At 51.2% G+C, this 14,350-nt stretch overlaps 4 protein-coding genes across 5 annotated transcripts in view; 3 read left to right on the top strand and 1 right to left on the bottom strand.

The window, feature by feature from the left end:
* The first annotated feature begins 56 nt into the window (after positions 1-56).
* Positions 57-776, top strand: LOC121603628 (small integral membrane protein 8). Its single transcript, XM_041932651.1, has 3 exons — positions 57-169; positions 299-479; positions 593-776. The coding sequence occupies exons 2-3, from the start codon at positions 378-380 to the stop codon at positions 746-748; spliced, it is 258 nt and encodes an 85-aa protein (XP_041788585.1). The 5' UTR covers positions 57-169; positions 299-377; the 3' UTR covers positions 749-776.
* On the bottom strand, positions 760-3,565 carry LOC121603627 (eukaryotic translation initiation factor 2A). The gene is made up of 2 exons (XM_041932650.1): positions 3,266-3,565; positions 760-2,885 (listed from the first exon to the last, which is right to left on the bottom strand). The coding sequence occupies exons 1-2, from the start codon at positions 3,294-3,296 to the stop codon at positions 1,024-1,026; spliced, it is 1,893 nt and encodes a 630-aa protein (XP_041788584.1). The 5' UTR covers positions 3,297-3,565; the 3' UTR covers positions 760-1,023.
* Positions 3,566-5,804: 2,239 nt separating this feature from the next.
* LOC121588283 (UPF0687 protein C20orf27 homolog) lies at positions 5,805-7,037 on the top strand. The gene is made up of 2 exons (XM_041906025.1): positions 5,805-6,266; positions 6,399-7,037. The coding sequence occupies exon 2, from the start codon at positions 6,411-6,413 to the stop codon at positions 6,945-6,947; it is 537 nt and encodes a 178-aa protein (XP_041761959.1). The 5' UTR covers positions 5,805-6,266; positions 6,399-6,410; the 3' UTR covers positions 6,948-7,037.
* A 714-nt stretch (positions 7,038-7,751) lies between these two features.
* LOC121591041 (mediator of RNA polymerase II transcription subunit 12) overlaps positions 7,752-14,350 on the top strand; it is an 11,129-nt gene continuing 4,530 nt past the window's right edge. The window contains exons 1-6 of one of the 2 annotated variants that reach the window (XM_041911374.1): positions 7,752-10,048; positions 10,110-10,801; positions 10,893-12,593; positions 12,794-12,850; positions 13,627-13,711; positions 13,779-14,350. The exon at positions 13,779-14,350 is cut by the window's right edge and continues 151 nt beyond it. In XM_041911374.1, coding sequence (XP_041767308.1) covers positions 8,171-10,048; positions 10,110-10,801; positions 10,893-12,593; positions 12,794-12,850; positions 13,627-13,711; positions 13,779-14,350 — 4,985 coding nt within the window. In that variant the 5' untranslated portion in view covers positions 7,752-8,170. The remainder of the gene's footprint in view (positions 10,049-10,109; positions 10,802-10,892; positions 12,594-12,793; positions 12,851-13,626; positions 13,712-13,778) is intronic. The other variant, XM_041911375.1, reaches the window with a different exon arrangement.

Raw genomic sequence — 14,350 nt, forward strand, 5'->3', positions numbered from 1 at the left:
CAACTGTCAAATGATGAAGTTTTGTGTTTGTGCGAGACGACAGGGGGTGCAAAGGGGAGGGGAGGGGCTTTTGTGTTGTGACAGCCAACTGTCACCTGGCTGGCTGGTGGAGCGCGACGTTTCGGTGGAAAATAAAAAAAAATCCCACCAAATCAAAATAAGCGAACAGGTGAGTAGAAGGAAGGAAAAATATGTTTTTCGGGAGGGAAAATGTTATTTTAATTGTGCGACATTTGTACAGTTGAAAGGTGTCTACCATTGTGCGGATATTGTAACGAGCGTTTGCCTTTGTTTTCAGCCGGCGGAGAGCGCTAGCGATAACGTGCGCAGTAAGTTGTTGTTGATGTTGATTGAATAACCAGGAGGACCACAGAAGGATGAGCGAAAAACCGAAAGAACCCGCGCCCGGAGACGGCATCCGCTCTATGCGCTCGACCAACGTTTTCCGGGCCATCAACTTTGAACTGTACGCAAAGCCCGTATGTATTGCATGATGGGAAGCAAATTGGTGAAATTGGTTTCCCCTCCGGATCGCAGTTCGAACCATTCTGACGTCCTTCTGATCTTGCCTTACTCTCCCTCTTTTTTGCAGAATGTCGTCGTAATGGGAATAGGCGTTGTTTGTCTCGGCATCACCTTCGGTTACATCGCCTACATGCGATCCAAGTACGAAGGTTTAGGCTACTACACGGCAGTGCAGGAAGACGGGAAGGAAGTGTTCGTAAAGCGGAAATCGAAATGGGAATAAACCACTGGCGGTTCGGTTTTCTTGCAAACGTTTGCTTTATTTCATCCCAAAAGACATCACCCGTTTCCGAAACGTGTGCTTTGATGCTCTAACAAAGAGGAGAGGGTAGGGGGCAAGGGGGAGATGGAGAAAAGTATTATCAAAAATATTTCTTCACGTTCGATGTCGATTGTTCAATTTGCAGCAGGCAGGCGCGGTCGTCCTTTAGGTACCGGAAGGTTGGCTGGAGGTTGTGGTTTGTTGACAGCATGGTCAATGGAAAACTGTACAGAGGCTCAGGCCACCTTCAGTGCTTCCAGCTCCTTGATGAGCTCGGCTTCCGAGTTCATCTTGATGATCTGCGTCTGCACAAGCGTTTCGCCCCGTTCGTGCTTCTCTTTCAGCACCTTGATGTCCTTCAGCTTCTTTTGAATTGTTTTGATCTTTTTGTCCTTTGCCGGATCGCCCGTGGGCGATACCTTCTGCAAGCTGTTGCTGCTGCTGGTGGTGGTGGTGTCGCTCTGCTTCGCCTGGGTAGCGTTGCCATTCGCCAGATCACCATTGTCGGTGGGTAGGTTTTTGGCGGCGTTCTTCTTTGCCGGTTGCTTCTTCGGCTCGGGCGGCGAGGTGGACTCACCGCCAGCAGCAGGGGTGGCAGCGGACGCTTTGGCCGCAGCTGCCGCCGCCTTCTTGCTCTTCTTGCTGTTCTTAATCTGCACCGAAGAGCGGTAGCCGGGCGGCAGCCCCGGAATCGGTGGTCGAAGGTCGACGGTTTCCCCGCTCGCCGAAACGGCCACACTGTTCCGTGCGCCGGGCGGAATGTACTTCTGCTTGCTGGCCACCGGGGTGGCGGACACGATGCCCGCCACCTTCTCGTCGGAGATGGCCGGCTGCTTGAACGTGCCCGCCGGGTACTTCTGCCAGATCACCTCCAGCAGCTCACCGGCCCAGCTGTACTCGCCGAGCAGGGCCCCGGAATAGTGCCAAACCTTGAACCCGTTCGACATGCGCAGCCGCGGTGCGGTCGTGGCCGTCAGGAACGTATCGCCGGCCGGGTTCCACTCCAGCAGCGTCGTGTCGGGCGCCTTAAAATTGGCCAGCTTCTTGCGCCGCACCAGGTCCCAGGTTTCGATGTAGCCGGGCAGATTGCCGAACCCGCCGAACACGACCAGATTGCCAAAGTCGTTGAAGAAGACCGAGTTCCGGTTGTCCGGCTCGAAATCGTACACCGCGTCACACTTCAGATTGAACAGTGTGGCCCGGGCGGGCATGAAGCCGTACACCACGCAGAACTCCGTCGACTTCGGGCTCCACGCCACGTCGTGGATGGGCCCTTCCGCCTTCAGCTGGATGCCGCACGAGTCGCCCTTGGGCGTCATGTAGTGCAGCGCCTGCTTGCCGTAGTAGGACACGCCGGTCGTGTCGACGTCCGTGCTGGTCATCAGGATCAGCCCGGTGCCCTTCCGGTTCCACATCATGTCCACCTTGTCCGCCTGGAAGAAGCTCTTGGACGCGACCGGCTGGTTCAGCTCCAGGTTCGGATACTTGAACAGGCGGCACATCGACGGTGCACCCTTCGTGCCCGGCATGTACACGCCGACGTGCGGTGGCGAGGGTCCGGGGGCCACCGAGAGTCCCCCGTTCCGGAGGCCGCCGAAGCGCTTCACCACCTGGCCGAAGCCGGACCCGGTCGGGCCATGATCGTAGAACAGTGCCTCTCCGCCGACCAACAGAGCGGCAATGCTTTCGTCGCAGCTCCAATGCATCTGCCAGTCCTGGTGACGCTTCTGGATGATGGAGTACACCTCCTCGCCCGTCGCCGCACGGTAGATGAACAGGTTCGGCTTCTCCTTCGGCGTTTCGTGCGGGTTCTCGGTGTACACCTCCCACGTCATGAGGAAGTTGCCGAGCGGCGAGAACCGCAGATGGCACGCCTTCGGACGGGGTAGGGACGCGATCGGCTTCCAGCCCGCCGCCGTCACCTGGCACAGCTGCACCGTCGACCCATTGGCCCAGGCCAGAAATCGTCCGTCGGGGCTATAAACAATAGCGCGGCAAGATTTACTCTGGTCGGGAGTAAACCTCGGGTCCGGAAGAAATGTGAGCTGCTGTTTCTGTTGTTCGGTCTTCCACACTTCCACTCCTTTCGCGGATCGCACTGGCTCCGGTGAAAGAGAGAGAGAGAGAGAGAGATAGAGAGAGGGAGGGGAAAAAAGCGAAAGAGAAAAAATTGTAGGTTATAGCAAGGTCAGCCGAAATCTCCTAAAATGGGGGAAACCGTCCAGCGACATTCAAACATATCTCGGCAAACATTCACGATCAGCATTCACGATCGCCACGCTATGGGAGGATCGCGTTCGTGACGTCAACGAGGGAGCAAGCCGTGCGCCTTGCATGTTTTCGAGAGGTGTGCTCCCGGCAAAACGTGGTTGTAGGGTAATTTAGGACACGGGGACATAATTCCCCATGCACAGCTTGTTCGGACAGGGTTAAGGGATGGTCGATTGCATGCCAGCCTAGTTCCCGGTTACTACTTACACGCTACTGTAGGAGTATTTCCGCTCGCCATTGTTCACGTAGCCCTTTGGTGACGATTTCGATTTTTCGACTGAAGTTTCTTCCTCTTCTTCTTCTTGCGTGTATTGCCCTTTCAACCGAGGGAATGACACACCATTTCTCGCAACCACTATGGAAGGCAAATCATCAATGAGAACAGTTAGCTGTAGTAGAATCGTGATAATTTGTGATTACGAAAGTGAATTTTTAACATATTCCATGTAATTTCAATAGGAGTTTTTTTTCGCAAAACGAGTTTTGTTTTGCCAAACCGTCCGCTTGAGTGACAGCCCGCAGAGCAAGGCCAAGGAAGCTATAAGAGACCAGGTGAGGGAATAGCCCTCTGACAGGTAGCCATTGGTGAACCCACGTGTCACTTTTCGCACATGTTTTAATAAGCAATTATTGAAACTACGTTCACTTTTCAATTAACTTAAATTAGATAAACATTATAAAATGATTTTTCTCATCCGAATTAATCGTTTGTTTTGTTAAATATGTAAACAATATTTGGATTTGACATGGCGACTCTTGCTTGGTTGTCAAATTACTCTGTATTCCACCACCTGGTCTCTTATAACATCCTTGGGCAAGGCGATCCCCAAGCTCCCGACCACGCTGGTTTTCGCTGGTCTTTTCGGGAACAATTCGTTAACGAATTATCCCCGAAATTATCAACGAAATACAGACCATTTTCGGGGATAGTGAACACACGTGAAGGATGAACCCATGCAAAAAAGAGCTAAACATAGAAATGAACATTCGTATTCACTCCCTCCCCTCATGCTCCCATTCATTCTCATGCATCATCCGTGATGCTACCAACCACTTCGCTAGTTCTACTTCGAATCACTTTGCCAGTTGCGCCACCATATCATTATTCATTATCGTGCTATTTACTGGTTTTGTTGTATGAAGGGGTACTGATACTAAATTAATCAAAAGAAATTTATAAAACAATAAAAATAACAGATTGACTGTTAAACACGCATTTCTAACAATGAGTAAAAGGGTCTGAACTTATTCGAAATAGATGTTTTAAAAAGAAAAGAAAACTTTAAATCATTAATGAAAACAATAAGTATGGAATTGAACTTAGGTCGACCATGGTACAAACACTACACCAATAACATTTGACCACAACTACTTCATGAACATGAGTTTTTATCTTTCACTTTTAAACCCTTCAAATATAGCACAATGAACAAAGAGATGTGTAAAAGTTCATCGATGCGTGTGAGAGAGTAGGGCTGATCAATAGAAAAGGATGGCATGAGTTTGTGTTCATTTACGCGTGGCCACGGAGGTGAAAAAATGTTGAAATTTTTTTCAACTTTGTCATAATTGCTTGTCAACTGCAAAAAAGAGCTTTTCTCGTGGCCGCACCAAAGAGCGACAATAAGCTCCAACATCTGAATATCATCGATATTTTGTTAAATAAGCACGAAATAGGTACATAAAACAATTAGAATCATCCATTTTAGCATTATTATCATAACAATGGGTCACAACTGCGCCAAATAGCTGTTTGTTTACGCTTTTCCGCGAACGTCAAATTTTGTCACTTTTTGTCAACTTTATTTCCTGGTTGCTCCAGGTTACAAAATTTTGACAAAAGCTCACGTTTTGAAAAATTTGTCAGCATTTTGTCACTCTCATGGCCTTTCGCCTATTGATTTGATTGTTTTGCTGAGTTTTATAGTTCAATGATTAAAAAAATTGAGTAGATACCCCTTGATATATACAGTAGAACGTCGATTATCCGGGGGCGGATTAACCGTCGGGCGGCTTGACAGCTGTTCAAACATACGGCGAAAATTTGCAGCGATACTCAAGTAGGCAACCAATTTTTTGTGCAGCTCTGTAGTGTCTAGTGGTATTTTCGAAGTTCATTTTTGTTCATGAACAGTTGTTAAACCTATAGTTTTTGATTAAAATAATACTCTACTAACGATTTATCGATCAATTCAATGTGAATTAATCATAAAACTACTGAATTTGGCGATTTTTATATGAATTTTTTGACATTTTCTGACGATTTTTATATTTGACATTTCTTGGACAATTTTCCGTGCAAATCAATTAGGCCCGTGTCTGTGCTCCATCGCATGCGATTTTATCGCACGTGCTGTCAAACGCTTTTTCGTATAATATTGCGATTATTTGGATGATTTTAGTAATATAACGATTATGAAAAATTAAGTTGAGATTGTTCCTACAAAACACCACACATTTAGTTTGACAGATAAAATCGGATGCGGCGTCCGACGAAATCAAAATTTTTTGATTCCGTCGTACGACGAAATCGCACGTCCGACGTTATCTGTCAAATCCCATATAAAATTTTGACAGGCCTTCCGATAAAATCGCATCCGATGGAGCACAGACACGGGCCTTAACCGTCAACCGTCCGGTCCCGAGGTGCCCGGGTAATCGACGTTCTACTGTATATACATCGGTATTTCTGGTCACTTTGCCCACAGGTCAAGGCGAGCTTTTAGCGGCCACCGTCGCAAAACCGTCGCAAAACGTCAAAACCGACGTCGCAAGGTACTGCAAACCGACGTCGCCAGCGAGCGAAACTCGCAACGATTTCGACGCGCTGGCGACGGTTTTTGGCCTGCGGGACCCTTCAAATGCGACGTTCCACATTCCGCTCCGTTCCGCGTTTGTTGATGTTCGTTTCAGGATTGGCGGTCGTTCATGATTACCCTTTCGCGCTAAGTGTTCTTTCGTGTTTCGATTATTTGCCTCGATGAACAGTCAACAAGAAGTTCTGGCTAGGCCGAAGTTTGCACCATCACAACCCAGCGACGCGTCGGTGAGGACGGGGCGATGAGATTGCGTGTTCTTAAAATAACCCGAAACACGCTGCAAGGAAATAAGTCCGGCAAAGAAGAAACCATCAACAGTGTGCAGAACAAGGTGCTAACGGCACGTTCTTCAGGTCGAATCTTTCCTCCAACTTGAGCGCAGATTTAAGGTACGGTAATGGTTAGCATCAATCAGCGCGTGCCTTTGGCCTCAATTCGGGTCCGGTGTGCTGCTTTCACCTCAATCATGCTCATCATCATCACGTGTTGCGCCTTCGCTAACGTCGATATCATATTTTCAGCAAACACGCAGTATGGTCGACTCGCCGCATCACGTCCACTTTGACCAAGCGGTGATAAACGACGGGCTGCACGATAACAGCATTATCTATCAAGTCGCCCCCGACGGAACGTCCCTGACCGTCCACCTGGGGTTTCTGCAGATAAATCACCGCTACCGCATCGAGCTGAATGTGCCGGCGCAAGCAGTAAAGGATGCAGGCTTTACTGCCGACGGCATCAGCGCCTTCGTTGCGCAGGATGTCGCAGTGCCGAACGTGCACTGCCGGCTGCTGGATTTCCCCTCCCGCACGGTTGAGGTAAAGGGCGTGGAGCACTTTGCCGTGACGATCGAGTTTTTCGCCCACAAGGAGAAGCTGCTGAAGGAATGTTTGCATTTGTGCGGCAAGGAAGAGGCCGGTCGGCGGCTGGAACTGATTCTGGTGGCGCGAGTGCTCGGAAAGGGCAAGGGGACGCCGATGCTGCGGAACGGGATTCATTGCATCGGCGTGGAAAAGAACGACGACGAATCGGAAATGTCCGATTGGCAGGGTTTTGCTAAAGAAAAGTAAATAGCAGACCCATTTGCTATGTCTGCATTGTGTATTTTTACCGCCTATTGATAGCGTAATAAATTTCCCAAAACTCTCGTGAAAAAAAAACCCCGACCACCTTCAATCTAGGGCGTTTTTTTATTGAGTCGAATAAGAAGCGCCTGTTGATTGGTACGGAAAATCATGCTGTGCGAAAAAGTTGTCTGCCACCAGCAAGAAGAAAAGAACAAAAAATGGGGGCTTGGCCTTGTTTATTTACGGTCCGCCCGATTTGTTTACAAAACGACACTCACGGCAGCGCCCGAATAACCGAGTGTGGCTGTGTTAGGCGGCGCTCTGGCATCATTCGAAGGCTGCGCTCTGGCAGCAATCGAACACGACATCGAACATGAAACATGTATGTTGGATTTGCCAACCAACAAAGGCCTAAGGTGGCACTCTAGCACCAATCGAACACGACATCCGACTTGAAAAAACCCACATAATCTTCACAATCAATATAATGCTATATTATAATGCTTCACAATCAATTATAACATGAAATATGTAGGTTTGAAACGTATATAACTATTACGTAAACATAATGCATGTGTTTGCACTGTATGTGTTTTGACATGGACGTTTGTTTACATTTGGCGCATCATGACAGGTGTATAAGAAAACGAACAGGTGACAGAGCGCCTTTCGAACAATGTCGTGCTTGTCCTTTTCGATTGGTGTCAGAGCGCCGCCTTATCCAGACTTGTGAGTTCCTTTCTCGATTTTCCGGGCTACAGTGGGAAAGGTAAACAAAACTCGCCGAACGAATCAGGCGAATGGACCAACCTGGATTTGTGCATAGCATCGCGGTACTGTCATTGTCCGGCAGCCATATTTTGTTTTCTTCAATCGCCCTTTGCGAGCGAATTGGCTTTTATTTTTGGATTATTTTACGTGAAATCCATGACATTTGTCGAAATGTGGTGATTCGAGAGGTAGCATTGTGTTCGATAATTGTGATTCACGCAAAGTGCACCCGGTACGATGCGGAAAACGTGTGCAAATGCGAATGTGTTTTCCCATGGGAACTAGAGTGGTGTACATCAAACGCCCGTGTGAAAACAACTCACCTTCCGTAGCGCCGAACCCTTTTTTGCTCCCATCTGCAAACGCCTGCAGGTCTTTCTGCAGTCCTTTCAGTAGTCGCACATCAGAAGCAGCCCGGTACCGCTAACCCCGGAACGACGAACGGCGGCATCACAATGAATATGCGGCCATTGAAGCGGCCGCGCCTGGGCCCACCGGATGTGTACCCGCAGGAGGCGAAGCAGCGGGAAGATGAGCTAACGTCCACGCACGTCAAACATGGTTTCGCGACCGAACACAAACTTTCCGAAGAGTTTGGCACCGCGCGCAACTGCAACGTTTCCGCGAGCAAGGTCGGTGCCTACTTCAATGCGATCCTTGCCAAGAAGGAGGAGCTCATGACGCTGCCGGATTCGGGCCGCAAGAAGCAGCAGATCAATCCGAAGGACAACTTCTGGCCGGTGACGGCCCGCAACAAGACCACCCTGGATACGTGGTTCAAGGATCTGGCCGGCACGAAACCGCTGAGCAGTCTGGCGAAGAAGGCCCCGTCCTTCAACAAGAAGGAGGAAATCTTTGCCATGCTGTGCGAAAACCAGGTCACGATGCAGCGGGCCGCTTGGTTCATCAAGCTCAGTTCCGCCTACACCGTGGCGGTTTCGGAGGCAAAGATCAAGAAGCGTCAGATGCCCGACCCGGCGACGGAATGGACGGGAACGATGATAAAGTTCATGAAGGATCTTATTCCCAAGCTGCACGAACACTATCACCAGGGCCCGCTGCAGGAGAAACCGTCGTCGGGTGGTGCGGGAAGCTCGGGCGGGCTGGGCAGCGGGGCCAGCGGGCTCGGGCTAAGCTCCGGAGCGGGTGGAACCAATGCGGTAACGATTCCACCGCCCCTGTCCAGCCCGGCAGGCAGCATGCACAGTCCGGCCGGTGGAAATCCGGTCGTCGGCGGCTCGATGCATGCCCAGCAGCAGCAGCAGCAGCAGCAGCAACAGCAGCAGCAACCGATTTCGCCCCAAGAGGAGCAGCGCATCGCCCAGAAGCAGTGGAACTACAGTACGCAGCTTTGCAAGTACATGTACGAGGAGGGTTTGCTGGACAAGCAGGAATTTCTCAACTGGATTATCGATTTGCTGGAAAAAATGAAGTCTTCCCCGAACGCGGACGATGGGTTGCTGAGAATTTATCTTCCCCTGGCAATGCAATACCTGTACGACTTGGTACAATCGGAGCGGTTCTGCCGTCGGTTGGCGTATGCGGTGTCGAAAAAGCTCGCCCAGCTCATAAACCAGATGGCCGAAAGCCACAACATCAATCTGAGCTCTCCCGAACCGCAGGATGCTAGCGGGAAGCAACCGTCGATCGAAGCGCCCGAAAGCAAGTCCGAGAAGCAGAACGACAAGCCGTCGAAAGAGGGCACCGCCGGTACAGTGGCACAACCCGCGGACACCAAACCGCCGAAGGTGAACCCGTACGAAATGATTTTCACCGAGTATCTGCAATGCTCCCACCATCGGGACGTGATACTGCAGCTGTCGTCCATTCTGCAGGTCATCACACTCGAGTGTCCCACCGCACTGGTGTGGTGTGGCGTCGGGGAAACTCGCTCCTCGTCGGTGCTTTCGGGAAGTCCGCTGGACCATCTGCCGGTCGCACCATCCGCACTACCCATACCGACGCGATACGAAAAATCCAACGAAGACATACGCCGCCAGCTGTTCGAGGCGGAAGAAAGCATCAAAGTGCGCTCCCGGCATGCGGAGTCGCGGTGGTGTATCGACAAGTGGCAGACGGCTGCGGGAAACGCGAGCCTGAAGATACTGGCCACACTGGACGCGCTCGATGGGCATTGTTTCGATCGGATGGATTCGAACAATTCGCTCGATTCGCTGTACTCGAAGATATTTCCCCCGTTCCAGGTGCAACCGCTCAAACCGGCCGAAAGCGCTTCGGCAGCCGGTGGCAGTGGTGGCAGCGGGACGGGCAACATGCCATCCGGGCTCGCTGCAGTCGACGGGAAGGATGCGGCAACAAAGCAGTTTGAATATGTAAGACTAATATCCATTGCGTTTGATGTTTTATGTTAACACACTGTTCAATTCCTTGTAGAATGTCGAACAAGATTCCTCGATCGTGAAGATTCTGTGCGAATGGGCCGTATCGTGGCAGCGGTGGGGAGAGCACCGGGCAATGGTGGTGGCCTGGCTGCTGGACAAGCGACAGAACGAGGTGCTGACGGCGCTGGAAAACGATAGCTACACCAACAACCTGAACAATTCCGACGACAAGGACTCGGTTCTGTCCGGCAGCGGCCTGAACGGTGGACAGCCCGTCTTTCAGCACATCCTGATGAATTTCCTCGACCACGACGCCCCGGTGCTGGACGAAGCGGGCAGCCCGCAGAACAAATCTCAGTTCACTAACCTCGTGCACCTGTTCAGCGAGCTGATTCGGCACGACGTGTTTTCGCACGATGCGTACATGTGCTGTCTGATTTCGCGCGGAGACCTGCTGACCGGTGCCGGTGGCATGCTGTCGCTCGATAGTCAAGGGATCTGCAACGCTGGTCTAGGCACGGGGCCAATCTCGAACAAACCGGCCACTAGCTCTTCCCCGAACGGTGGCGGCGGGGTGGAGGATGATGTGCTGCAGACGGATTTTAAGGCCAAGCTGGAGGATCTGGACGACTCGAATGTGGACGACGATCTCGACAAGCTGTTGCAGCACATCAAAGAGGACCAGCAAAACTCCATGGATGCACCCGACAGTCCGAAGGATCCGGAACATGCGGCACCGTCAGTGTAAGACCCATTTCATTCCCTCCTTGCGATTGACTCGCGTCCGATAAGACAACGGGGTGTAAACTGTGTTTATTTCCATTTCCTTCCACAGGACCGGTTTGGGAAAGGCAGAATCATCTAGTCGCCATTTCCTGTACACCGAGCACTTCCCACTCTGCCAGGACGATCCCATTTCGCAGCACGACTGCAACCAGCGGTACATCCTGCTGTACGGGGTGGGCAAGGAGCGGGACGAAAAGAAGCACGCGGTGAAGAAGATGTCGAAGGAAATCTGCAAGCTGTTCTCGAAGAAGTTCAGCATCGACGTGGCCGAGGGCGGCAAGGTGAAGAAACATTCGCGCAGTGAGTTTAACTTCGAGTCCACCTCGAACAAGTGCCAGGCGATGTCGTACTTCGACCAGCACGTCGTCACGTGGCAGTGTGCGGTGCAGGTGCAGGAGATGCTGAACGCGTTCGCCATCGGCAACAGCAACTATCTGCCGGTGCAGGAGCACGTGGCGTTTCTGTTCGATCTGATGGAGTCAGCGTTCAACATCTACGGGCTGATTGATACCTGCATTCAGATTCTGCGCGAACTGCCCGAGGTCGAGCTGCAGCTGATTGGCAAAAGCTCGATGGCGCTCGTGCGCAGCTACACGACCTCGCTCAGCCTGTACGTGGTGGGCGTGCTGCGCCGGTACCATTGCTGTCTGCTGTTGTCCCAGGAGCAAACGACCGCGATCTTCGAAGGGTTGTGCCGGATTGTGAAGCACGTGAGCAATCCGAGCGACTGCAGCTCGGCAGAACGGTGCATTCTGGCGTACCTGTACGATCTGTACTCGGCCTGCTCGTCGCTCAAGGCGCGCCCGCAGCAGGAGCCGTTTCACAACGCTTACCCGAAGATCAAGCAAGCGTTGTACACGCCGCTTCAGCCCACTCCATCCGCGCACACGTACAACCCGCAGTTCATGCTCGACATCATCACGAACCCGCGCCGCGGCGGGAAGATTGAAAGTGGCTGGGCGAGGCAGCTGAACGAGTCCGCCTCCAATCGGTACAGCTTCGTGTGCAATGCCGTGGTGGCAGTGACGCGCGACATCGACAACGACTGCCTGAACGACATTGCGGCCATGTGTGCGGAGCTGACGGCGTGCTGCAACTCGCTCAGCACCGAGTGGTTGGGCGTGTTGATTGCGCTGTGCGGTTCCAACCGCGACGCCGGCTACTACGTGGACGTGCTGACGCAGGTGGACGTGCAGAACACCAACATCCACAATGCACTGTCCGTGTTTACGAGCATTCTGGTGGCGAGACACTGCTTCTCGCTCGAGAACTTTGTGGCCCACGTAGCGCTACCGTCGCTGGTGCAGGCGTGCAAAGGGCGTGGGGAAACGACGCCCGAAATTGAGGCCGGCGCCAGGCTGTCCTGCCATCTGCTGCTACGCCTGTTCAAAACCATCGAATGTCCGCAGCCGGGCCTGTACTCGGTCAGCACGTCGCCCAATCCGATCACGGTCGGGAATGCGCACAACATTAAGCTGAGCTGCGATCGGCACTTGCTCGCTGCGGCACACAAAAACATCGGCGTAGCGCCGGTGCTGGCCGTGCTGAAGGGAATTCTGGTGGTGGGCGATGCAACGGCCCACAAGGTGTCGTCCATCTTTGGCACCGGCAAGCGCAGCGGACTCAACACACCGGTCCACCCGGGCAGTACGCCGAAAAGTATGGCCGGATCGGGCGATTTGAGTCACATTCTCGGTACCAGCGACCTGTCCATACTGGGGAACCCGGACGAATCGATGCTGGATGTTTCGTAAGTAGCAGAGGACTGACTATTGGCGGGGCTGGATGATATTGAAGTGTAAAAGCAAACACCGATCGATAGAGTTGTTGTTCGTTTGATCTGCTCTATCGTGCGATGTGCATATTATTGACCCTCATCATGTTGTGTTCGATTTAGTTGATGAGTTTTCATACGATATTTTCTCTTATTTTTCTTGGTTCCTGATTTAGGATGATCGAACTGGGGGAACTCTCTCCAACCGCCTCCGCTCGATTATACTCTAGCAGGTGTGCGAATGGTTTGCCGTTTGAGTTCATTTGTTTTACGTTACGTTATCATTGGATATGTTTTCTTTTGTTTTTTTTTGTTTTGTTTTATTATTATTATTTGTGTTTGTCCCATGCTACACGTTCTTTATCGCTTCCGGTATCATTTAATCAGTTTTTCACGCACGTTTTTTGTGTATAGAGAGTGAGAATCTACAAGACCCCAAAAACACCCTCGCCATGGCATGGGGATTGCACTTCGCCCATCGGTGGTTGGTTCTCATTCTTGGTACTAAAATGCTATCGTTAGCAATGCTATATGCGGAATGATCCAAGACCATAATCGTCATAATCATAATCACACCCTCTCACCATTATTTCACCAGTTTTGGGAGATTTTCGAATGATTGGTTCATGTACAAAAGCCATACTCACTGAAGTTACAACCAATTATTGCGATAGAAAGCAATTGCCCCTAGGCAAATGAATCCGGCAAAAGAAACAATGCCAATTTGTGCTACATTTGCGATCAATTTGTGCTTGTATGAATGTCTCATTCTGTCTCATACCATATCCTTGTGGGTGTTGTTTTCGCACTATGGGAATTGCCTTGTTTTTATCATTTTCGTTTGGTTGGATTTCGATTTATGTGTGTATGCTGGTCTTCTTGGCGTCCTTTATCCATTTTCCCTTCCATTCACCCCTCCATTCATTTTAGAGCTCAAGTGTTAACCCGTTACGATCATAGTAGGTTGGGATCATAAGCGTATTAATGCGATTTACATTGTATTCCCCAGGCAACAAAATTCGCATCTCAATCAGGACAATGCGACAAGCCTGTCGGATTTCGCCCAGCATGTACTGCGCCAAATCTGCTCCCAGGTAAGCTCCGAACACGATCATCGTCTTTCCGTGCGCAGTGGAATAACCCACCCTTCGTTTCCTGCAGGAATGGGTCCTAGAACGCTGCCTGCAGCATGCGGAAGAACTCTGCCAGCACGGTATGCTGATCGACAATCTGTTGACAGCAAAGCAGGCGCAACGGTTGCTGCACATGATCTGCTATCCGGAGCACGAGTCGAATCTGATTGCCGAGCTCGAGCAGAAGGCGATCATTGTGCGCATCTTGGAGAACCTGGAACAGTGGTCGCTGCGCATTTCGTGGCTAGACTTGCAGCTTATGTTTAAGCAGACCAACTGCAGCTCGCCGGATCTGTCCAACTGGCTTGATATGGTGGCAAGGGCAGCGATCGATGTGTTCCGCGTGAACGAGTTCATACTGAACAGCCCGGACGTGAAGCAGGAGAAGGTTAAACCATCGACCTGGCTGGTCGCTCCCTTGGTTTCGAAGCTGCCGAGCGCGGTACAGGGAAGAATTCTGAAAGTGTCCGGTCAGGTGCTGGAGAGCACGAGCATGTTCAGCAAGCACAAGGATGGCAACGGGGGCAATAATAGTAGCAACAACAACAGCCACAACCATGGCGCAAACAGCAACAGTTCCGTCAGCTCGAACGGCAGCAC

Source organism: Anopheles merus, chromosome 2R, assembly GCF_017562075.2.
Source record: "Anopheles merus strain MAF chromosome 2R, AmerM5.1, whole genome shotgun sequence".
NCBI classification, from domain to species: Eukaryota; Metazoa; Arthropoda; class Insecta; order Diptera; family Culicidae; genus Anopheles; species Anopheles merus.